Source organism: Pimephales promelas, chromosome 22 (assembly GCF_988280905.1).
Source record: "Pimephales promelas chromosome 22, fPimPro1.hap1.1, whole genome shotgun sequence".
Taxonomy (NCBI): Eukaryota; Metazoa; Chordata; class Actinopteri; order Cypriniformes; family Leuciscidae; genus Pimephales; species Pimephales promelas.
In genome coordinates, this window is record NC_142790.1 from 29,875,119 (window position 1) to 29,897,509 (window position 22,391).

The 22,391-nt window shown below is 41.9% G+C and overlaps 2 protein-coding genes across 4 annotated transcripts; one reads left to right on the top strand and one right to left on the bottom strand.

The window, feature by feature from the left end:
* The first annotated feature begins 215 nt into the window (after positions 1-215).
* ppp4r1 (protein phosphatase 4, regulatory subunit 1) lies at positions 216-16,920 on the top strand. 2 transcript variants are annotated; one of them, XM_039656363.2, is made up of 20 exons: positions 216-646; positions 732-773; positions 1,708-1,792; positions 2,031-2,137; positions 2,857-2,999; positions 4,321-4,467; positions 4,671-4,778; positions 4,890-4,955; positions 5,193-5,351; positions 6,869-6,987; positions 7,255-7,628; positions 9,544-9,686; positions 9,936-10,013; positions 10,583-10,768; positions 12,108-12,269; positions 12,519-12,619; positions 12,881-13,001; positions 15,419-15,547; positions 15,621-15,762; positions 16,314-16,920. In XM_039656363.2, the coding sequence occupies exons 1-20, from the start codon at positions 640-642 to the stop codon at positions 16,475-16,477; spliced, it is 2,583 nt and encodes an 860-aa protein (XP_039512297.1). In that variant the 5' UTR covers positions 216-639; the 3' UTR covers positions 16,478-16,920. The 2 variants fall into 2 exon arrangements, with proteins under 2 accessions (XP_039512297.1, XP_088981913.1); XM_089125787.1 differs by having other exon boundaries at positions 508-646; positions 2,788-2,999.
* Positions 16,921-18,394: 1,474 nt separating this feature from the next.
* On the bottom strand, positions 18,395-22,391 carry twsg1b (twisted gastrulation BMP signaling modulator 1b). Of its 2 annotated transcripts, none has more exons than XM_039656384.2 (5): positions 22,152-22,391; positions 21,666-21,820; positions 21,088-21,187; positions 19,570-19,830; positions 18,395-18,678 (listed from the first exon to the last, which is right to left on the bottom strand). In XM_039656384.2, exons 2-5 carry the CDS (start codon positions 21,786-21,788, stop codon positions 18,497-18,499), a joined length of 666 nt encoding a protein of 221 aa, XP_039512318.2. In that variant the 5' UTR covers positions 21,789-21,820; positions 22,152-22,391; the 3' UTR covers positions 18,395-18,496. The 2 variants fall into 2 exon arrangements, with proteins under 2 accessions (XP_039512318.2, XP_088981914.1); XM_089125788.1 differs by having other exon boundaries at positions 22,066-22,157.

Consider the following 22,391-nt stretch of genomic DNA (forward strand, 5'->3'; position numbering starts at 1 on the left):
TAAAGTGTGCCCGTGCGCGCGTGTGCTTGTGCGTAGCCTTCTGCCACGCCGCACATTTAAAAAATAAAATAATAATATACCATGTGCAACAAATAAACGTCTCACTTTTAGACTCCAATAAAATAATAAAAACAATATGTACACATATATAATACAAAAAAAAATCTTTTAACAAAATGATGTCATTCCATGGCATCCAAATAAGTCTATATTATACCAGATGCTCATGTATTTTTAATCGTATTACTTCCTGTATATTACTGTAGTTCTGATTCTGAATGTACTTTGTTCTTACTGTCGTACTTTATTGAAATTCAATTAATATATACGTTAAAAATAATTAAATGGCTTAAAAATATTGTGTAACCTATAAATAAACAAATAAGTAAATAAATTCGAATACCGGGAATTCTGGTATTCGTCACTGCGCATGCGTTCAACAGTATCCTTGCGTGCGCGTTCTAAGAGGCTGCCCTCGGCGCGTGCGTGATAAAGGATCAATGCGCGGGCCCGGTGGTAGTGCTCGAGTGGAGTTCAGAGGCGCGTGTTTGTGTGTTTTTGTGTAGTTTTGTGTAGTTTGTGTTGCGGCGCTTGTTGGCCATCAGCACAGAAGCGGGTTAAATGTAGAAGCGGCGCACGATGGCGGGTGTGTAGAGCTGAACACACACACATACACTCTCTCTCTCTCTCTCTTACACACACACATTTACTGATCGTGTTGTGTGTTTCAGATCTCTCTCTGCTGCAAGACTCGCAGGAGGACACGGACGGATGTGAGTTTCTTCTGTGTGTGTGTGTGTAGCGTTAGCATGTTGTCAACTTTACATTTTAACGTGATTCATAAACAGCAGGTCACGTGACCCGCGCAAACCCGCTGCCATCAGACTGTGTGTGTGTGTGTGTGTGTGTGAGAGAGAGAGATATTGTGGTAATTCGAGATGTGTGCATGTATATACACGCTTAAATGATAACACTTGACGTAAACACACCTTTAAAGATCGCCTCGTCCACAGTCATGGTGTGTGTACTGATGGCCATGCGCTGGACAGGGTTTGGGTTTGAAGATAAAACGATCAATGATCCAAACTTCATCAAATATGAGACATTCAATTTCAGCTGATAGAAGACTCAAGTCAAACTTCTGATTATGTGTTATGTATAAGTGTTTAAACCTGTCATTTATGTACATCATTTAATTACTCGTCACGTCATCAAATAGTTAGAAATTGACAAAATCCTCATGATTTCCTAATCCTCAATATTTCCACATTAATAAATCCAATATTATCTACATTCAATCAAGTCAAGTCACCTTTATTTATACAGCGCTTTCACAACACAGATTGCATCAAAGGAGTAATAACATGAGTGAGAACAGGAAAATAATACAGCAAGGTTGTTCCTAGAAGAAAATTGTGTCAATGTCCACCTGAAGTGAGGCGGATCAATAATATTGTTGAATATTAAATTCAGTCACATAAAGGAATATGTATTAGGCCTATACAGCAAATCTCAACACTCGATTGTTTGATCTTCACTAAATGTCTGAGGCAGAGATTACCAACATCATGATTGGCTGAAACAATTTGAATTATGAAACATTTGACTGAGAAGTTTAGGATCCATAAGATCATCACTGACGTTGATGAAGCTGGACTCACAGAGGAGTGTGTGTGTGTGTGTCTGACACCGCTGTTGTCCCTTCAGTGCTGGACTTCGTGTCTCAGGATGAGATGTTGACTCCGATGGGCCGACTCGACAAGTACATCAGCAGTGAGAACGTCTTCAACAGGTGAACATGCATCACATGACTACTTCCTGGGATTTTCAGAGTGTGTTTATTGCATTTTTTTTGCATGATTTTGATATTAAATGTGAAATTAAAACCACCGGTATGATGGCGGCAAGTCACTGTTAAAGAGCGAATCGTTGAGTCATTTGGTCAACCGATTCATTCAGGAACGAATCATTTTGACTGTCTTAATGAGTGCGTCATTGAATCGTTGTGACGTTGATCTGGTGTGTTTCAGGCAGATGGTGGCCCGCAGTCTTCTGGACACACTCCGAGCCATCAGCGAGGATGAGCGTGAGTGTGTGTCCGTGTTGGAGAGGATCGACAGACTCGCAGACGACTCCGGTGCGCAGTTGATTCACTTAAAGGGAGTCGGGGTCCAAAATAACTCCTGCATTATTAGCGGAAGCACACATCATATTACAGTATTGCTCATGTACTCTACCAGACAAACGTTTGGGATCTGTACGAAGTTTAATATTTTTAAAAAGTCTCTTCTGCTCACCAGGGGTTCATTTGTTTTGATTAAAAATACAAAATCAGCAATATTGAAATATTATAATGTAAATCAGCTGTTTTCTATGTGAATATACAGTATTCTTGTGATCAAAGCTGAATTTATCATCATTACTCCTGTCTTCAGTGTCACATGATCCTTCAGAAATCACTCTAAATATGAGGATCAAGACACATTTATGATTATTATCAGTGTTGGACACAGTGAAGAGAAAGTTCAACAGCATTTATCTGAAATAGAACATTATATCGATGCGTCCCTTTCTGCTCTACACTGTAAAAACCAATCTGTTAAATCTACGGTAAAAGAAAGGGCAGCTGAGGTTGCCAGAAATTTACCATAAAAAAATACGGTAGCAACATTTGATTTTTATAGGCTTAAATTACAGTAAAAACCGTATTTCAATATCTGATATAATGTTAATTAACTAAATTACTAATATCTGTTTCATTGTCGATCTTGGACTTTGGGCTGGTAGTGTGTTCAAGGTGTTCGGTGCTGTTAGATGCCTGGGACTTCACCAATGTGTGTGCCGTGTGTCCCTCAGAGCCGACGGTTCGAGCGGAGCTCATGGAGCAGATCCCACACATCGCCATCTTCTGTCAGGAGAACCGGCCCTCCATTCCCTTCGCCTTCTCCAAGTTCCTCCTGCCCATCGTGGTCCGATACCTGGCCGACCAGAACAACCTGGTGAGTGCGAGTCTCTGCTCGAGGCTTCTCTGGGGTGCTGGTCATGTGATGTGTTTATTCTGGTCATGTGACGCGTTTCCTCTGGTCATGTGACACGTTTCATTTCCTGGTCATGTGACTCGTTTCATTTCCTGGTCATGTGACGTGTTTCATTTCCTGGTCATGTGACGTGTTTCATTTCCTGGTCATGTGACGTGTTTCATTTCCTGGTCATGTGACGTGTTTCATTTCCTGGTCATGTGACGTGTTTCATTTCCTGGTCATGTGACCCGCTTCCTCTGGTCATGTGACCCGCTTCCTCTGGTCATGTGACCCGCTTCCTCTGGTCATGTGACCCGCTTCCTCTGGTCATGTGACCCGCTTCCTCTGGTCATGTGACCCGTTTCATTTCCTGGTCATGTGACTCGTTTCGTTTCCTGGTCATGCGACGCGTTTCATTTCCTGGTCATGCGACGTGTTTCCTCTGGTCATGTGACGCGTTTCATTTCCTGGTCATGCGACGCGTTTCATTTCCTGGTCATGTGACCCGTTTCCTTTCCTGGTCATGTGACGCGTTTCATTTCCTGGTCATGTGACGCGTTTCGTTTCCTGGTCATGTGACGCGTTTTGTTTCCTGGTCATGCGACGTGTTTCCTCTGGTCATGTGACGCGTTTCATTTCCTGGTCATGCGACGCGTTTCATTTCCTGGTCATGTGACCCGTTTCCTCTGGTCATGTGACGCGTTTCATTTCCTGGTCATGTGACCCGTTTCCTCTGGTCATGTGACGCGTTTCATTTCCTGGTCATGTGACCCGTTTCATTTCCCGGTCATGTGACGCGTTTCATTTCCTGGTCATGTGACGCGTTTCATTTCCTGGTCATGTGACCCGTTTCATTTCCCGGTCATGTGACCCGTTTCATTTCCTGGTCATGTGACGCGTTTCATTTCCCGGTCATGTGACCCGTTTCATTTCCCGGTCATGTGACCCGTTTCATTTCCCGGTCATGTGGCGCGTTTCATTTCCTGGTCATGTGACCCGTTTCATTTCCCGGTCATGTGACGCGTTTAATTTCCTGGTCATGTGACCCGTTTCCTCTGGTCATGTGACGCGTTTCATTTCCTGGTCATGTGACGAGTTTCAATTCTGGTCATGTGACGTGTTTCATTTCCTGGTCATGTGACGTGTTTCATTTCCTGGTCATGTGATGCCTTTCCTTTCCTGGTCATGTGACCCGTTTCCTCTGGTCATGTGACACGTTTCATGTCCTGGTCATGTGACCCGTTTGATTTCCTGGTCATGTGATGTGTTTCATGATCATGTGACGTGTTCCCTGGTTCAGGTCCGTAAGACGAGTCAGGCGGCGCTGCTGGTTCTGCTGGAGCAGGAGCTCATCGAGCGAGGAGACGTGGAGAGTCTGGTGTGTCCCGTTCTGGTGGACCTCACCGCTCCTGACAGCAACGACGACGTGAAGACCGAAGCCATGGCGGTGAGAATCTGTCCTCACTCAAACTCCAGCGGTTAATCCGTGATGGCTGATCTAATTACATGGGCCTTTTTTAAAATTGTATTATCCTATAATTATATTAATATTGATTTTCATGCCATTAAATAAGCATTATATTATATTATATTATATTATATTCCAAGTAAAACCACTCGTGACAGGACTTGTTTGTGATGTTTTCTCAGATCATCTGTAAAATGGCGCCGATGGTGGGCAAGGACATCACGGAGCGGCTCTTTCTGCCGCGCTTCTGCGAGATGTGCTGCGACTGCAGGATGTTCCACGTGCGCAAGGTGTGTGTGTGTGTGTGTGTGTGTGTGTGTGTGTGTGTCATTCTGACCGGCTCGTGTTCGGGAGTCGAGAGCACGATGGCTGATCAGAGTGTGTGTGTGTGTGTTTGACAGGTGTGTGCGGCCAACTTCGGGGACATCTGCAGTGTTGTCGGAGGAGAGGCCACAGAGGAGCTGCTGGTATGATGCACACCGGGGCAATAGCAACTTTATTCATATAAAATACTCAAAATCAGACTATACATTTATGCTTTTTTGGTAGACTTAGATCAAATATATTCTTATCTGTTGATTTCCCTGGGAATCGAACCCATACCTTGCCGTTGCAAGCGCCAACGCTCTACTGTTTGAGCTAGAAGTCTTTATAAGTGTTGTGATGTAATCAGCTCTGTGATGCGCTTCCTGTGGTTGGTCCAGCTGCCCCGGTTCTTCCAGCTCTGCTCGGATAACGTGTGGGGCGTGAGGAAGGCCTGCGCCGAGTGCTTCATGTCCGTGTCCTCGGCCACGTCTCCAGAAGTGCGGCGGACCAAACTCTCCTCTCTGTTCATCAGTCTGATCAGCGACCCCTCGCGCTGGGTACGGCACACCTTACCCCACTCACCCAATCTGTAACGTGTTAAAGGAGGAGTTCAGTCTCCTGATGATCGACTCTCCAAGATGTTCACGTCTGTCTTTCTTCAGTGGAAATGAAGGATTAGAAATCAGGATTGATCTCCATAATGGGGTCCAACGGGTCGAAGGTCAGATGTGAGTTTCAGTGCAGCTTCAAAGTCTCGACACGATCCAGCCGAGGAATAAGAGTCTGATCTAGACAAACTTTGGATGATTTTGAATTTTGAGGAAAAAATGACACTACATTTCTGAACCGGAACACATTTGACCTTTCGTGGACGTGGACGATCAAGACCAGCATTAGTGGATTGAGTGTGTATTGTGTTGTAAATGTCGCTGGTGTGTCTAGATCAGACTCTTATTCCTCGGCTGGATCGTGTCGAGACTTTGAATCTCACATCTGGACCTTCGACCCGTTGGACCCCATTAGGGTTGGGTATCGAGAATCGAGTATCGATTGGAACTGGGACTAACTTTTCGTTTTTCCCGGAATCGTTCAAAAGTTAAAATTTCGATTCCTAGTTTCGATATTCACAGTCCGCCGAGCGGAAGAAGAAACCGCTGAACAACACCAACGAAGAAGCGTCTACCGGAAGTGTTGGCATAACCGCGCGAGTCGAACATTACACTGTAAAAAAATATTGATGGTTTAACGTAAAAAAGTAAATAACCTGGTTGCCTTAAAATTTTAAGTTCATTGAACTGGAAAAAGTGAGTTAATACATTGAAGGAGATTAATTTAATCATCAGAAACTTAAAATTATATGTTATCTGAACTAAATAAATTATTTAAGTTGATTTGACAAAAGAAAAAATGTTGTGATTACTACACTGTAAAAAAAATATTGTTGGTTTAACTTAAAAAGGTAAGTAACCTGGGTTGCTTTAAAATTGAACTGGAAAAAGTGAGTTAATACAATGAAGTAGATTAATTTAACCATCAGAAACTCAAAATAATAAGTTATCTCAACTAAATAAATTATTATAAAGTTGATTTGACAAAAGAAAATACGTTGTGATAACAAATCTTGAAAATATTTTTTACAGTGTAGTAGCTTACGTCAGCGATCCAAAGTGTGACTTCACTTTTCTAAAAATAACGAAATCTCGGCAAAATGCAAAATTTGTGACAAAAGGAGTATTTGTGACAGGAGTATTTCCTTCAGAAAGACCGTTGGTTAGCAAGGTTAGCTAAACTTTTTTGACCCTGCCTCTTAAAAGAATCGGAATCGAGAATCTTTAGGAACCGGAATCAAAACAAGGAATCGGAATCGGAATCAGAATCGTTCAAATTCAAACGATACCCAATCCTAGACCCCATTGAAGACACTATATGGAGATCAATCCTGATTTCTAATCCTTCATTTCCACTGAAGAAAGACAGACGTGAACATCTTGGAGGACGTACGAGAGAGTAAATAATCAGGAAGTGAATCCTGTAGTGACCCGCTCCTCTGATGAGTGTGTGCTTCGGTCTCCAGGTGCGTCAGGCCGCGTTTCAGTCGCTGGGTCAGTTCATCTCCACGTTCGCGAGTCCCAGCGGTCACGCGGGTCAGTACTTCAGAGACGAGGCCAACTGGAGCGAGACGCAAACACACAGGTGAGAGACGACTGATGAAGAGACGCCGTTTATGAATGAGGTTTCCGCCGCTCCCACAGCGCCTCCTGCTGGACGTCTTTATAAACCGCATCAAACCTGTATTAATACTAGTGTTGATTTTCTACAATATAGGGAATATTGACTGTAAAATTGGGCATTCTGAGTCGGTCCACTGCAGTATTTCGTCTCATAAGTAGCATGACATCATTTTTTGGTCAGCGGCACTAACGAACCTTCTCTCGCTCGTCTCATTTGTGTCTCGTTCAGCACAAGCACAGAGACGCCAGCTGTTTCCCACAATCCCTCGGGATGTGAGGAGGAGGTCGAGTGGCTTCATGAGGAGACGGAGGACCGCGATTCTCCCACTCCAGCGCCGGATGATCCCGATCCACATCCACAGGAGGAGCAGGAGATCTTCAACTCCTTCCAGTACTGGAGGACACCCATCCCAGAGATCAACCTGGACCTGCTGGAGGAAGAGGAGGAGGAAGAAGAGGAGGAGAAAGAGGAAGAGAAAAGGGAGGAGGAGGAGGAGAAAGAGGAGGAGAAGAACCGGCCGTCCGCTCCGGCGCTGGGGAGGAAACAGCTGGAGGAGCTCATCGAAAACCTGGAGCCGCACATCGACGACCCGGATGTCAAAGGTGAGCGCCGAGTTCGCTTCTCCGCACGCCCACACCTGCGACCTCTGCTCGTGAACTCTTGTGTACATGCATGATGCATTTCCTAGAGTTGGAATGGATCGCAGTTGATCCATACCGTACGGATCGAACGCGTGTGATTCGCCGATTAGCTGCTAAATTTAACCATCGTAGAGTTCAAGTTTATGATTTTGAGGTGTTTTGTCTTCCCAGTTTACACTTTTAAACTATTTTAAATGCAAAAGATGAGGCAAAAATCGGGACTCGTGCGTTATCTGTGCGCACAACAGTGTGTGTGTGTGTGTGTGTGGGAGACAGAGGGAGAGTGTGTGTTTCAGACAGCGCTCAAACACTGATTCCTCTTTGGCGTTTCCCTGCCCTTGAATGGACACACACACACACACACACACACACACACATATAAATATGTCTATACACCCGTCTCTGAAAGTGTTCTCTGTTATATCATGAGTGAACAGTTGAGAAAGAAATCGGATGATAATAAAACAACAAAATGACTGTTCACTTATTTTTAATAATGTTTGAACTTTACCAGTTTGGCAGTGGAAGTAATAAATGAATTTAGTAATAAATGAAAAGCAAAGTTACACCCATAATATATATATATATGTATGAATATGTGTATATATATATGTGTGTTTGTGTGTGTGTGTATGTGTGTGTGTGTGTGTATGTATATATATATATATATATAATTTATGGTTTTTGAGACACGGATCGGATCATTTTTTTGATCAGCAAATAAAAAAAAAATTTATATATCAGCAAATTAAATAAATAAATAAATAAATATATATATATATATATATATATATATATATAATTTTTTTTAATTTGCTGATCAAAAAAATGATCTGATCCGTGTCTCAAAAACCATAAATGATCCGTGAGTTTTGTGAAACGTTCCACCCCTAGTATTTCCACTTATAGTCTTAAGGGTTTACTGAGCTTTTAAGGGATAAAAACAGTTGCAAATGTACAAAATAGACCACACACACACACACACACACACACACATCTTACTCATTCACAATCTGTGCACCAAGAAAATGTCTGTGCAACACTTAGTTTTTACTATCAAATTATATCCATCTAATTAATTTAAATTACAGTGAAATGTTTTCCTCGACATCTCGTAATTTCCGGGCATGAGTTCCTAAAACATAGTGCATGATGGGATACGCTTAGTGTAGTGTGGGTTTGGTGTGTGTTGCCAAGAGTGTGTATTTAGACAAGGCATCTGATTTGAATCGATGAATCGCAAGCTTGTGTTTCCCGGTCTGCAGAAACTCGAGCCTTAAAGCGGCTGATCCGAGACCTGTGTGTCAGTGGAAGGAAACGAGTGCAGGAAGTGCTTGAGCCGAAAAACAGAAGCAGTGACGCACAATATCTGTGTGTGTGTGTGTGTGTGTGTGTGTTCAGAAGTAAATGTTGTTTTAAAGAGGAGGATCTCCATCTCTTCAGTGTGTGATGTTTGAGCATGAACACGTTCTCCTCTATATCAGTGTCAGTGTGTCTGAACTCCTGAAACGCCTCCACTGTAGGAACACGAACACGTCACAATATTCCTCATTATAATAATTAATGCGCAGAATAAAGGGGCGGGGCCTGGTTGAGTTAGTAGTGTCTTAAACTGGTGTTTAAGGAAAGGGGCGGGGCATTCCCTAAACCCACTCGAAGCGATCGACCAATCACAACACACTGCTCCAGCCGACCAATCAGAACACAGTGTGCTTTCAGGAGGAGGGGCTTCATAGAGACAGGAAGTAAACGGAGCGTTACTGACAGACTGGGAAGAGAGGAGCCGCAACAATGGAGAATATGAGGAGAATAATCAACATTCGAGCAGGAAAACCTGTTCTGTGCTGATGTGTGTGTGTGTGTGTGTGTGTTTCAGCACAAGTGGACGTCTTAACGGCAGCTCTGAGAGCCACGACACTGGATTCAGGACTAGAAGACGCTTTCCTGGAGCCCCGATCGGCCCAATCCAATCCCTTCAGTTCCCAGAACCCCTCTGAGCTCCTGTCAGACAACACACAGGTGAACACACACACACACACACACACACATCTCTCGTTTAAACTAGTTCAGTTCAGTGATGCGATTCTGATTACAGACTGATTAGTTTGTCACACATGCCGTTTTTCAAGCACTGAAATGTTTTGTTGGAAAACGTGAATTATATTCCTGATTCGAAAAGTTGTAGTTTTTAATCCGGTCCTGATTGTTCGAGTGGCTGTTGCATGTAAACCGCTGGATGTTTGTGTCGGGTTCACGTGTGTGTTTCAGAGGCGTGATTCGGCCGATGATTCTGACGTGAGCGACGGCAGCGCCAATCCTGACGATGAGAGGAAATCGAAACAGCAGGTCAGCTGACCATCATCAGTGTATCCGCATTCAAATACTGCATTTTGTATTCTAAAATTGGGATGGGCAACGATTAATCGCGATTAATCGCATCCAAAATAAGTTTGTGTTTACATAATATATGTGTGTGTAGTGTGTATAATTAATTTGTATATATAAATACCCACATATGCATGTATATATTTAAGAAAAATGTGCATGTATATATTTTATATATATTTATTCACAAGTAATATTATATATAAATATAAATATTTGATGTATTAATAACACATTTTTCTTAAATGTATGCATGCATGTGTGTGTATTTATATATACAAATTAATTATACACACTACACACACATATATTATGTAAACACAAACTTTTATTTTGGATGCGATTAATCATTGCCCATCCCTATTCTGAAATACATAACTCAGACAGTCTCCTCTGATGATAACGGATCACTGTACACTAATGTGTGTTTCCTGTAAACGATGTGTGTGTGAAAAGCTCTATACAACTTGATCATCCCATCATGAGCTCAATCCCATGATGCTCTGCTCTGACCGTGTGCCGCCCCGCAGGACGTGGTTCCTCAGGCGTTGCTGGATCAGTACCTGTCGATGACGGACCCGTCGCGCGCTCAGACCGTGGACATGGAGATCGCGAAGCACTGCGCCTACAGTCTGCCCGGCGTGGCGCTAACGCTAGGACGCCAGAACTGGCACTGCCTGCGCGACACCTACGAGACGCTGGCCTCAGACATGCAGGTGCGGGTCTGATCATCATGACACATGCTCACAATACAATAAATATGCAACTTTCATGAGGTAGAATCTTTAAAAGCGTTCCTTCCGCTGTAAAAAGTAGTCCCTGACCGTCAACAGCGACTGATGTTTACATTACTGGCTTTGAGCGAGTGAGTCGTAGAGAAGACTTTTACAGTGAACGGACTCAAACTTGATATCACGGGGAGACAAGACGCAACAAAAGGACGACTTGGGGTGTTGTGTAACTGTTGGGTAAAACACAGCTATTGACCAATCAGAATCAAGGATTGGAACTAACCGTTTTATTACAAGCAATATAGCTGCATTTACACCGAAATTACCCAGAAACGTTTTCTCCCCAGAGCATTTGCTATCTGCGTTTCCATCGCGATCAGTGTTGGGTGAGTTACTCTAAAACAGTAATTAATTACTAGTTACTAATTACCTCTTCAACAGTGTAATTAGATTACTGTACTAATTACTTTCTGTGAAAAGTATTTAATTACTAATTACTTTCAAAATCCCATATCAATCTCAACCAGCTGAATAATACAAGGATAGACATGAATCTGTTTTAATTATTTCAAATAAATACTATAAAATTGCATGAATTATCCTTAAACTGACCAAGGTGGAGAAGGTTACATTATAAAAACATACTTTTTAGCATCAGACAATACATTTTGATGTTAAACCCACTATTGTTTTATGTCTGATCTCATGACATTTCACATTTTTATCATATTTTACACGAATTTGTACGAGTGCGGTCGTAATATTTAGACACCTCATAAAATGCGTACGAATCGCTGTGAGATCGGATTGATCTATACACAGTATTTACATCAATTACATCAGAAGTAACTGTAATTTTCTTTAAGACTAATGTAAAATAATGTTATTTCTTTTCATATCTCCTCTCTTAATGTATTTGATATCATAATGTCTCCTTGTTTTGATAGTTTGTTTACTGCTTGTATGTCTTGTCTTGTTCTGTTTATTAACATTGCATTAATAAAAAAAAAAAAAAAAAAAGTAACTGTTATTAAATTACAGATAAATGAAGAATTATCCCTTACTTTACATTTTCAAGGGAAAAGTGATTAAACTACAGTAACTAATTACTTAGTGATTAGTCACACCCAACACTGATTGCGATCTAAAGTACCGTGAAGATTAGCCGAATCAGTGCGGCGACGCAGGCCTGCTGGACATCATCCTCTGAACGTTCTCCTCTAATCTTGAATATTGATCTCTCTCTCTCTCTCCCTCTCTCACCCTCTCACTCTCTCAACTCCCTCTCTCTCTCGCCCCCTCTCTCTCTCTCTCTCTCTCTCAGTGGAAGGTGCGGCGGACGCTGGCGTTCTCCATCCACGAGCTGGCTCAGATCCTGGGCGATCAGCTGACGGCCGCGTATCTGGTTCCCGTCTTCAACAGTTTCCTGAAGGATCTGGACGAGGTTCGCATCGGCGTCCTCAAGCACCTCTACGACTTCCTCAAGGTCAGTCCTCTTCATCACTCAGTGTTTCGCTCAGAGCTGAGCGTGTGTGTGTGTGCTAAAGCTCATTTGCATTTAAAGGGACACACACACAATCGGCACGGTTTGCATGTTATATTACATCTGGTGAAAGGGGGTGTAATATTGTCACCTTTAGCATTAAATATTGCCTTTTAGAATTCAAATATAATTCAAATTTTGTTCATATTTCAGACAGAAGTCTGAGTTCATCTTCATGTGTTCCTCTTCCAGCTTCTGCATCAGGACACGAGGAGGAAGTACCTCTACCAGCTTCAGGAGTTCCTGGTGACCGACAACAGCCGCAACTGGAGGTTTCGCTCCGAGCTGGCCGAGTACGTGTGTGTGTGTGTGTGTGTGTGTGAGAGAGAGAGAGACAGGTTTCGCTCCGAGCTGGCCGAGTATGTGTGTGTGTGTGTGTGTGTGTGTGTGTGTGAGAGAGAGAGAGAGAGAGACAGGTTTTGCTCCAAGCTGGCCAAGTCCTTCTGTGTGTGTGTGTGTGTGTGTGTGATGATGTGGCTGATGATGTCACTCTTCTCTCTGTGTGTTTGTGTGTGTGATGATGTCATGATTCTGTGTGTGTGTGTGTGACGCAGGCAGCTGGTGTTGTTGCTGGAGCTGTACAGTGCGCAGGATGTTCATGATTATCTGAGACCGCTGGCCTTCTGTCTCTGCACTGACCGAGTCTCATCCGTTCGCTGGACGTCCTACAGACTGGTACTCTCTCTCTCTCTCTCTCTCTCTCTCTCTCTGTCTGCCTTTCGTTCATTCATTCCATCTTTCTCTTTCCTTGTCTATTTCTTTCACTTTCTCTATTACTTTATTTCTGTCTTTAACTTTCTTCATTTTCCTTTCTTTTTGTGTTTTAATTTTTTCTCTTTCTTTCTCTTCTCTCTCTTTTTTTCTGTTTTGCTTTTCTTAGTTTCTTTCCCTTTTTTTATTTCTGTCTTGCCTGGTAAATTTGGGTGAGATTGTAGTGAAATTTGAATTGGGAGTCATTGTTTTTAATGATTCACTCTTCTGAATGATTCACTCTGATTCTAGCGAGTCGTTCTTCTCAATGATTCGCTCTTCTGAATGATTCACTCGGATTCTAGTGAGTCGTTCTTCTCAATGATTCGCTCTTCTGAATGATTCACTCTGATTCTAGTGAGTCGTTCTTCTCAATGATTTGCTCTTCTGAATGATTCACTCTGATTCTAGCGAGTCGTTCTTCTCAATGATTCGCTCTTCTGAATGATTCACTCTGATTCTAGTGAGTCGTTCTTCTCAATGATTCGCTCTTCTGAATGAATTGCACTAGTGAATAATTCACTTTTGGCGCTTTTCCATTACCAGAACCAGCTCAACTCGACTCCGCTCGCTTTTCGCGCCGTTTTCCATTTCAGACAGTGCCGCCACATAGTACCAGGGGTGGAGGAAGTACTGAATCTCAGTACTTAAGTAAAAGTACAAATACCCAGATAAATATTTACTTTAGTAAAAGTAGAAGTAACACAATGACAACCATACTTAAGTAAAAAGTACTTTATTTTAAATGTACTTTAAGTATTAAAAGTAAAAGTACTTGCATAACAATTTATTATCTTAATGTCTATTTTCTAATGATTAATAAAACATTTAATTCTAACTCATTCAACCTAATAGCCTACTCCTATAATGATGTTCAATAATGATGGAAAAAAATGGCACCATTTCTGAAACAAGCTTGCAATTAGGCAATATCATGCTTATCCTTACTATATGTTAATAACTATGTTCGGCAGTAAACGCGATTCATTTATGGTGTAATTCTGAACCTCTTGGCTTGCCATAATCCTAACCAAACGTATATTACACACGGTGTGTTTCCTATGCACGTAAAAACAAATTTTCACGTATGAGTTGCATGATAAACACACTGCGTGCGAGACGCATTTAGTGTGACCGGGTTGATATACTGTATCTATGGCAACCAAACGTCACTGGTGAGACAAACGTGCAACGAACGGACGGTCAGATTACGGTTTGGCAGGGGAAAAACTGATCAGGAAATGTAACGAAAATGTAACAGAAGTTGTAGAAATGTAGTGGAGTAGAAAGTAGAATAATTGCTGCAAAATGTAACGAAGTAAAAGTAAAAAGTATGCACTATTTATTCTACTTAAGTAAAGTAAAGATACGTGAAAAATGTACTTAAGTAAAGTAACGAAGTGTTTGTACTTCGTTACATTCCACCACTGCATAGTACCCGGTCGTCATAGCGACGCCTTTCGTTCCTCGTTGCCCCATCAATCTCTCGCTGGATCCTGTCTTCCGCAACTAAACAAAGGAAAGTCTGCTCCTCCTCTTTGACCACGGCGTATTCTCCCGAGTTGCCATAATAATAGCAGTTAGTTTAGAAACTATCACTGGTCAAACTATTTAAAAATGGCGGGGTTATTCTGGATACTCCATCTGGCGCATACAATGGTGACGATTCTGTCTGACCAATCAGCGGTCGGCATTGTTTTCATGTCACATCTTAGTATCGCCTCAGCTCGCTCAGAACCTTGTCGTAGGTGATACAATAAAAGTACCCGAAAGCAGGAACAGGTACAACTTTTACACTGTGGAGAACCAAACAAAGGCGAGTCGAGTCGGTACTGTGTGTTCGAAAAGCGCCATTTGATTCTAGCGAGTCGTTCTCTCCCCAATGAGTGAATTGTGAATGTGTGAGTGAGTCTGTGTTTGTAGCGAGTGAGTCGTTCTCCTGAATGAGTCGTTGTACCGAATGAACGAGCGAGTCTCTGTTTGCAGTGAGTCGTTCTCCCGAATGAACGAGCGAGTTTGTTCGCAGTGAGTCGTTCTCCTGAATGAGTCGTTGTCCCGAATGAACGAGCGAGTCTGTTCGCAGTGAGTCGTTCTCCTGAATGAGTCGTTCTCCCGAATGAACGAGCGAGTTTGTTCGCAGTGAGTCGTTCTCCTGAATGAGTCGTTGTCCCGAATGAACGAGCGAGTCTGTTCGCAGTGAGTCGTTCTCCTGAATGAGTCGTTGTCCCGAATGAACGAGCGAGTCTGTTTGCAGTGAGTCGTTCTCCCGAATGAACGAGCGAGTGAGTCGTTCTCCTGAATGAGTCGTTCTCCCGAATGAACGAGCGAGTGTGTGTGTGCAGGTGAGCGAGATCATCCGGAAGCTGTCGTCGTGCTCGTCTCTGCTGGTGGGTTTTCTGGGAGAACTGGTGGAGAAGTTCTGCCACTCTCGGAAGTGGTCCGGTCGGCAGGCGTTCGCCTTCGTCTGTCAGGTGAGACGCACTCCTCCTCCTCCTCCTCAGTGTGTGTGTGTGTTATCCTGACGCGTGTCTCTGTGTGTGTCAGCTGTCAGTAGAGGAGGAGTGTGTGTCCCTGGATCAGTTCTCGGAGCATCTTCTCCCTCCGCTGCTCCTGCTGGCGTCGGATCCCGTTCCCAACGTGAGAGTCCTGCTGGCCAAAACCCTGAGGCAGACCCTGCTGGAGCGAGGTGTGTGTTATTTCTGTTTTTGCATTTATTTTCTTTCATTTTCATATATATATATATATATATATATATATATATATATTTCTTTGTTCTAAAATTTTTCTCTTTATTTATTTTTGTTCATTCATGTATTTATTTATCTATTCTTTTCATTTTATGATTCTTTTCTTTTTTTATTTACTTTTATTTTCCCTTTTCTGTCTGTCTTTGTTTTATTTTATTTCTCTCATTTTTGGTATTTCTTTTGTTTTATGTATTTTTTTTCTTATGGTCTTATTTTGTTGTCTTCCCTCTCTTTTCCTTAGTTATTTTAGTTCTATTGTTTTTAGTTTTATCTATCTTTTTTTCTTCCTTTCTCATTTTTTATTATTGGTTTCTTTTTTCTTAGTCTTTCATTATTTCTTTTTGTTCCTCTGTTTTTTTTCCCATTTTATTTTCTTTTGTGCTTTTATTCATATTTATTTTTCCTAGTTTAATTTTCTTTTATGTGCATGCACGCCCTGCCCGTGTGAGCGCTCGCTGACGGTGTGTGTGTGTGTGTGTGTGTCCTGTAGAGTTCTTCCTGTCGTCGGCGGGCTGCCAGCAGGAGGCGCTGGAACACACACTCGTGTCGCTGCAGACGGACGTCGACAAGGACGTCAAATACTTCGCCAGCGTCCATCCGGCAAACACGCGAGTGAACGAGGACGCCATGAGCACCACGTCCTCCACATACTGAACAGCTTTCCCAGAATGCACCTCACTACAGGACCTTTTGTGGCGGTTTTGTGCATTCTCTCTTTTATTTTTGCCACAGAAGCCTTAAACGTGTCTTCCTTAAACCAGAGAATACTTGAACAGCTGGAGATATCAAACGACTAACCCGTTGACATGTGACCGGATGAACCGGCTCTACTATATGCTGCACACACATACACACACACACACACATCTCAAGGGCTCTTTTAATCTTCAGCGCAGCACATTGTTGCTCTGACGGACTCCACTTAGACGAGTGTTTTTTAACGATATCACGAGTGGTCCATGTGAACATTCAGTCTGAACTCACTTGAAGCCTTGAGTGTTTTAATGCAAACTCTTCTGTATATATTCCTGTTTTTGATCATGAATAGCTGATGATATTCTCTTAACCTGTCCAGAATAAAATTTCAGATGAAATCACCTCCTGTTGTTCTTGGAGTCGCTCCTCATGAAGACGATCACGGTAAAACTTCTTTTAAGTTGTATAAATTAACAGTGCATTATGAATTTACAATGAACAGCGGTATCTAATAAGTTATAAATCAGTAGTCAATTTATAATATTATTTTATTATCATCATTCATTTAGATTCCTAAACTCTTTTATCGTTTATATGGTTTCATTTGTATAAGTTAATGCATTAAAGCGTTTATTAACCTTAATAAAAATGTTCACAGATATATTTGACCTTGTAATATAATCTATAAATCTGATATGATCTGAACAACGACCTATTGGGATTATCATTATTGCTGTATTATGTTAACTAATGAAACCCTAATGTAAAGGTTTACCCGTTTTGACAACTTTAAAATTAAAATGCAAAGAAAATTTACATTCTGATTGAAGTTTTTCTTCCCGCTCCCTGAATGGTTCCCAGTAAAGATCAGGAACACAGAGAGTGTTTGATATTGACGGATACTCTGATTAATGATCGTGTCACTGCAGAGAGACGGTCTTTCTGTTTGAGGAACTCAAGTGAACTTCAGTGAGTTTGTAGTTTATGTCGGACGGATGACTGGAGGCTCATGGGACTGAATGAGCTCTTTGTGTTTGTGTTCAGCAAACGAGCGTCTGCCTTTGTGTGCGACTGAAAGTGGGACACTTCGTTAGGACACCTGTGAACCCAGATTAACAGCGCTCAACACACGAGAAACAAATTAAAAATACATAAAGAAAATAATTTAATAAAGTGAAAATATAGAAACAGAAGGCAAAAAGAAAAATACAAAAAATAAATTTTTTTTAAAATTTATAAAATGCTAAAAAAAAAATTATATAGCAGAAAAAAAGTAAAAAAAAAAAATAGAAATGTATAACGAAAAAAATATCAAATGAAAAGACAAGAATAAAGAATTGGAGATGTTTTATTGAAACTAGTGATTTCTATGGCTGGTGTTCGTCGTCTCGACATCACACACACACCAGCTTCACTCGACGATGTTTAATGATCATTTACACGTGGATTTTGTTCTTGAAGACAAACTAATGATTTCAACTTAATTCAGTCTTAATAAAGACTTTGAGTTCATAAGATGATGAATATGAATAATAACCCGACAAGCGCAGATAATCTACTCAAGCGCAGATATGCGTCTATTCTCTATCAAAATCATCGCTCGTCTGCATGTCTGTGACTAAACGAACCGGCAAGGATAAAAATAATCTATATACAAACTCTTTTGCGTGAAGCCTAATACGCAGGACACAATCAGACGTCAGTGACGGACAGGAAGTTGAGAATCAGACGTCAGTAGCGGACAGGAAGTTTAGAATCAGACTTCACTGACGGACAGGAAGTCAGTAACGGACAGGAAGTTGAGAATCAGACGTCAGTGACGGACAGGAAGTTGAGAATCAGACTTCACTGACAGACAGGAAGTCAGTAACGGACAGGAAGTTGAGAATCAGACGTCAGTAGCGGACAGGAAGTTGAGAATCAGACGTCAGTAGCGGACAGGAAGTTGAGAATCAGACGTCACTGACGGACAGGAAGTCAGTAAAGGCAGTTGAGGCACTTGGCCGCTTTGCTGCCGTAGTCGACACACTCGGGGCCGATACACTCGCAGCAGGCGTTGTGGAACCAGCGGTACTTGGACCCGCCCATGGACTCGCAGTATTGCTTACACTGGCGGATGGACACACAGTCGTCGAAGTAAACCACCGTACACATCTTATCTGGAGAGAGAAAGAGAGATCAGGAAACCACAGAAAAAAGTAACCATTGACATAAAAAGTAGGAATCAATTTCATTTTTTGTCATGTGACACCGAAGACTGGAGTAACGATGCTGAAAAATCTTAATTATCCCAAACTTAAGTGTGTGTCAGATATATGACCTCCAGCGTGACACAAATGAGCGTTGGCGTAGTCGGCGAGTGATCTGGTGTGTTTCCGTTCCAACACCTGCTCGCCGCTGGACGTCTCATTACCGCCTCAGCTCGAGGTCACGGGGTCACCTCAGGAATCCACATCCCAGTGGATGAAGCTCAAGCTAACGACGTTGCTGCTCAGTGAAGCGCTAGGGCATGTTCAAGCAGCGTTTTGCTACGGTTTCCGGGTTGAACGACATGTTTCCTGTAACGGCGTGCAACAGGGTTTGAGATAGATGCGGTACATGTTCTCTTGTTTGGTGTGTGTGTCAAATGTCAGCGTTCTCCTGGTGTCGTTCGAGCGCCGGCAGGAACTCTGAAGTGACGTGAGACGCGCTTGCTGTTGGGACTTTTATTTTGACGGCGATGAGAATGCCAGAGATCGTATTCTCCTGTTCTCCGGCCAATCAGCAAACACTACCGTCACTGTGGTCCCTCTGAAGGATTCCTGGAACTGAAATCGTTCCCAGTTCATGCGGTGCTAACACGCCAAACTCCCGCCGCTAGTTCTAGGAACGATGAAAACGTTCAAAAGCCCCTAATATAAACACGTGGTATTAAAAAGACTCGCACAACAGGTCCAAGTAAAGTCGTTTACACGTGTCCTGCAGATCGGTATATGCAACCATGGAGGATATTTAGAGGAGTTTTATAGTACAGCATATCAACAGCGATCAGCAATAATGCTAAGCCTCACCGCTGGTGTCGTAGCTGGCGTGGATGCTGTTCCCCGGCAGAGACACGTTCTGGTGCGAGTCCTCCAGCGTCTCCAGGAAGGACAGCAGGTTCTCGTGATACGAAAGCTCTTCGGCCACGGGGAACGACACCACCATCATGTTGACGGGCGCTTCGCCCTCGGTGAGCGCGCGGAAGAGCGACGGGATCGGCCGGAACAGCTCCTCCACCGTGCTCTTGGCCGTCGCCGGCGTGTCGCTGTGGTTCTTCGGGTTACACATGCCTGAGGTGACAGAACACACACTTTACTGCCTCACACACTCACGTAACGCATCACGCACACAACTAAATATCAAACTGATTTAGACTGAATTAACTCATGGAAGCTTGTTTCTGCCACGGGATAAAAAACTAAAGAAACAATTTCGTTTTTTATTGCAATTTTTTTTATCTCACAGAGTCGTAATGGCGAGAAATAAAGTCGTAATGGCAAAAAAATTAAGTCGTAATGATGAGAAATAAAGTCGTAATGGCAAAAAAATAAAGTCGTAATGATGAGAAATAAAGTCGTAATGGCAAAAAAATAAAGTCGTAATGGCGAGAAATAAAGTCGTAATGGTGAGAAATAAAGTCGTAATGGCGAGAAATAAAGTTGTAATGATGAGAATAAAGTCGTTATGATGAGAATAAAAAGTTGTAATGCTGAGAAATAAAGTTGTAATGGCGAGAAAAAGTTGTTTCATTATGATGTAAATAAAGTCGTAGTGTCGAGAAATAAAGGCGTTTCGTTATGATGTAAATAAAGTCGTAGTGTCGAGAAATAAAGGCGTTTCGTTATGATGTAAATAAAGTCATAATGATGAAAATAAAGTCGTAATGACGACAATAAAGTCGTAATGGCAAGAAATAAAGTCGTAATGATGTAAATTAAGTCGTAATGACAAGAAATAAAGTCATAATGGCGAGAAATAAAGTCGCTTCATTAAGATGTAATTAAAGTCGTAATGGCGAGAAATTAAGTCGTAATGACGAAAATAAAGTCGTAATGGCAAGAAATAAAGTCGTTATGACGAGAATAAAGCTGTTATGATGTAAATAAAGTCATAATGGCAGACAAAAGTCGTAATGACAAAAATAGTCGTTATGATGTAAATAAAGTCATTATGGAAAAGATAAGTCATAATGACGAGAAATAAACTCCGAAAATAATGTTGGATAATGGATAATAATGTCACATTTCAGACTTTTTTTTTACAATAGTGAGTTTAATATATTTCTCACAATTCCGACCTTTTTAAAATTAAAAATAAATAACTAAAAATACAATTGTTCATTTTCAATTAAAGAAAATATTCAAATTTAATCACCAAACAATATGCATGTCATCTGCAGGAATAGAAATGACCTCCTCTGAAACGTGTAAGTGAACACGTACTTGTTTATTTGCACTTGATTATGATTTCTGCCGTCAGAACCGACACGATGCAGCAGATATTATAATGTTCTGTAGTGTCATATATCAATAATATGATGTTCTCACCCACACAGTCGCAGCACTCTTCCCAGAGAGTTCCCAAACACATCATACACTCCTTACAACACGAGCAGTTCCCATCGGCCGGCCGGCACTGACACAACTCCTGCCAATACAACAACAACAACAGCAGCAGCTTTAATAATAATAATAAAAGTAACAAAGTACAAATAAAAATTAAATGGCTCCTACAAGAAGGTTCATTCCGGTGTTCAAATCACATTTACAAAGTCCGAAATAACATAATCAGAAACATGAGCCTACAAATAATCTTATTTTTTTATTGCCAAGGAATTTGTCTTGGTGATAAATATGAGGGAAGGAATCTAGCATGTAAGCCAACATTTTTTTAGATATTATATCCTTTTATTACAGAGAGTATCAAATATGTGCAAAGCAAAATGACTGTATGTAAAGGCAGATTAATAAACATGACTCAATTGTAAATGTTAAAATCATAAAGATTATGAAGCTGAAAAGCATCTATCTTGCACATGATCATATCCAACACATGATTCACTGAACTTTCTGAAGTGTTTATTTGTGATCCATTATACACATTAAACAGAACGCGAGACTCTTACCTGAATGAGACACTTGCTGACGTCACTGGCACACAGAGCTTTATTACAGGCCAAAGCAAGAGAAAAACTTGACAGAAGAAGAAGAAACACTGATGAGGATGAAGATGAAGATGAAGGCTGCATTACGAAGCGAACCCACCGGACCTGAATGAGCACTGGAACGAGAGACAGACGCAATAAACAAACGGTTCAAACATCAAAGACAAGCGCGCTTCCGACGGAGAGTGACGCCACAGTGCGCTCGCGGCCACATCAAAGACGCGTTTGAAAGTAACAGTGGGAATGTATCGAGCACGTGTTACAGTAACGCGGGACTTCAGGTGAGTCTTTCCTCATGTCTCACAACACACACACACACACACACACACACACACAGAATAAACGTGCATAAATCTCTCACCGATTCGCTTTGTGCTCGAGCGGAACGATCTAAAGCTCGCCGAGAGTCTGAAGAAGTTTCTCTCAAACACAAAATCACAAACTCACCGCGAGACAATGACGCTGTTCGTGTCTTCCAGAAAGTTTGAACACACACCCACACACACGGATCCGCTGCAGAGCATTTAAGACATGATCAGAACACACCCGAACTGAAAACTGAACTGGACTACAGAACTTCTACTGAGACTCTCTCTCTCTCTCTCTCTCTCTCACTCTCTCTCTCAAACACACACACAAAGACATGGGCGCCTCAAAGACACACCCCACAAGATTGTGTGTGTGTGT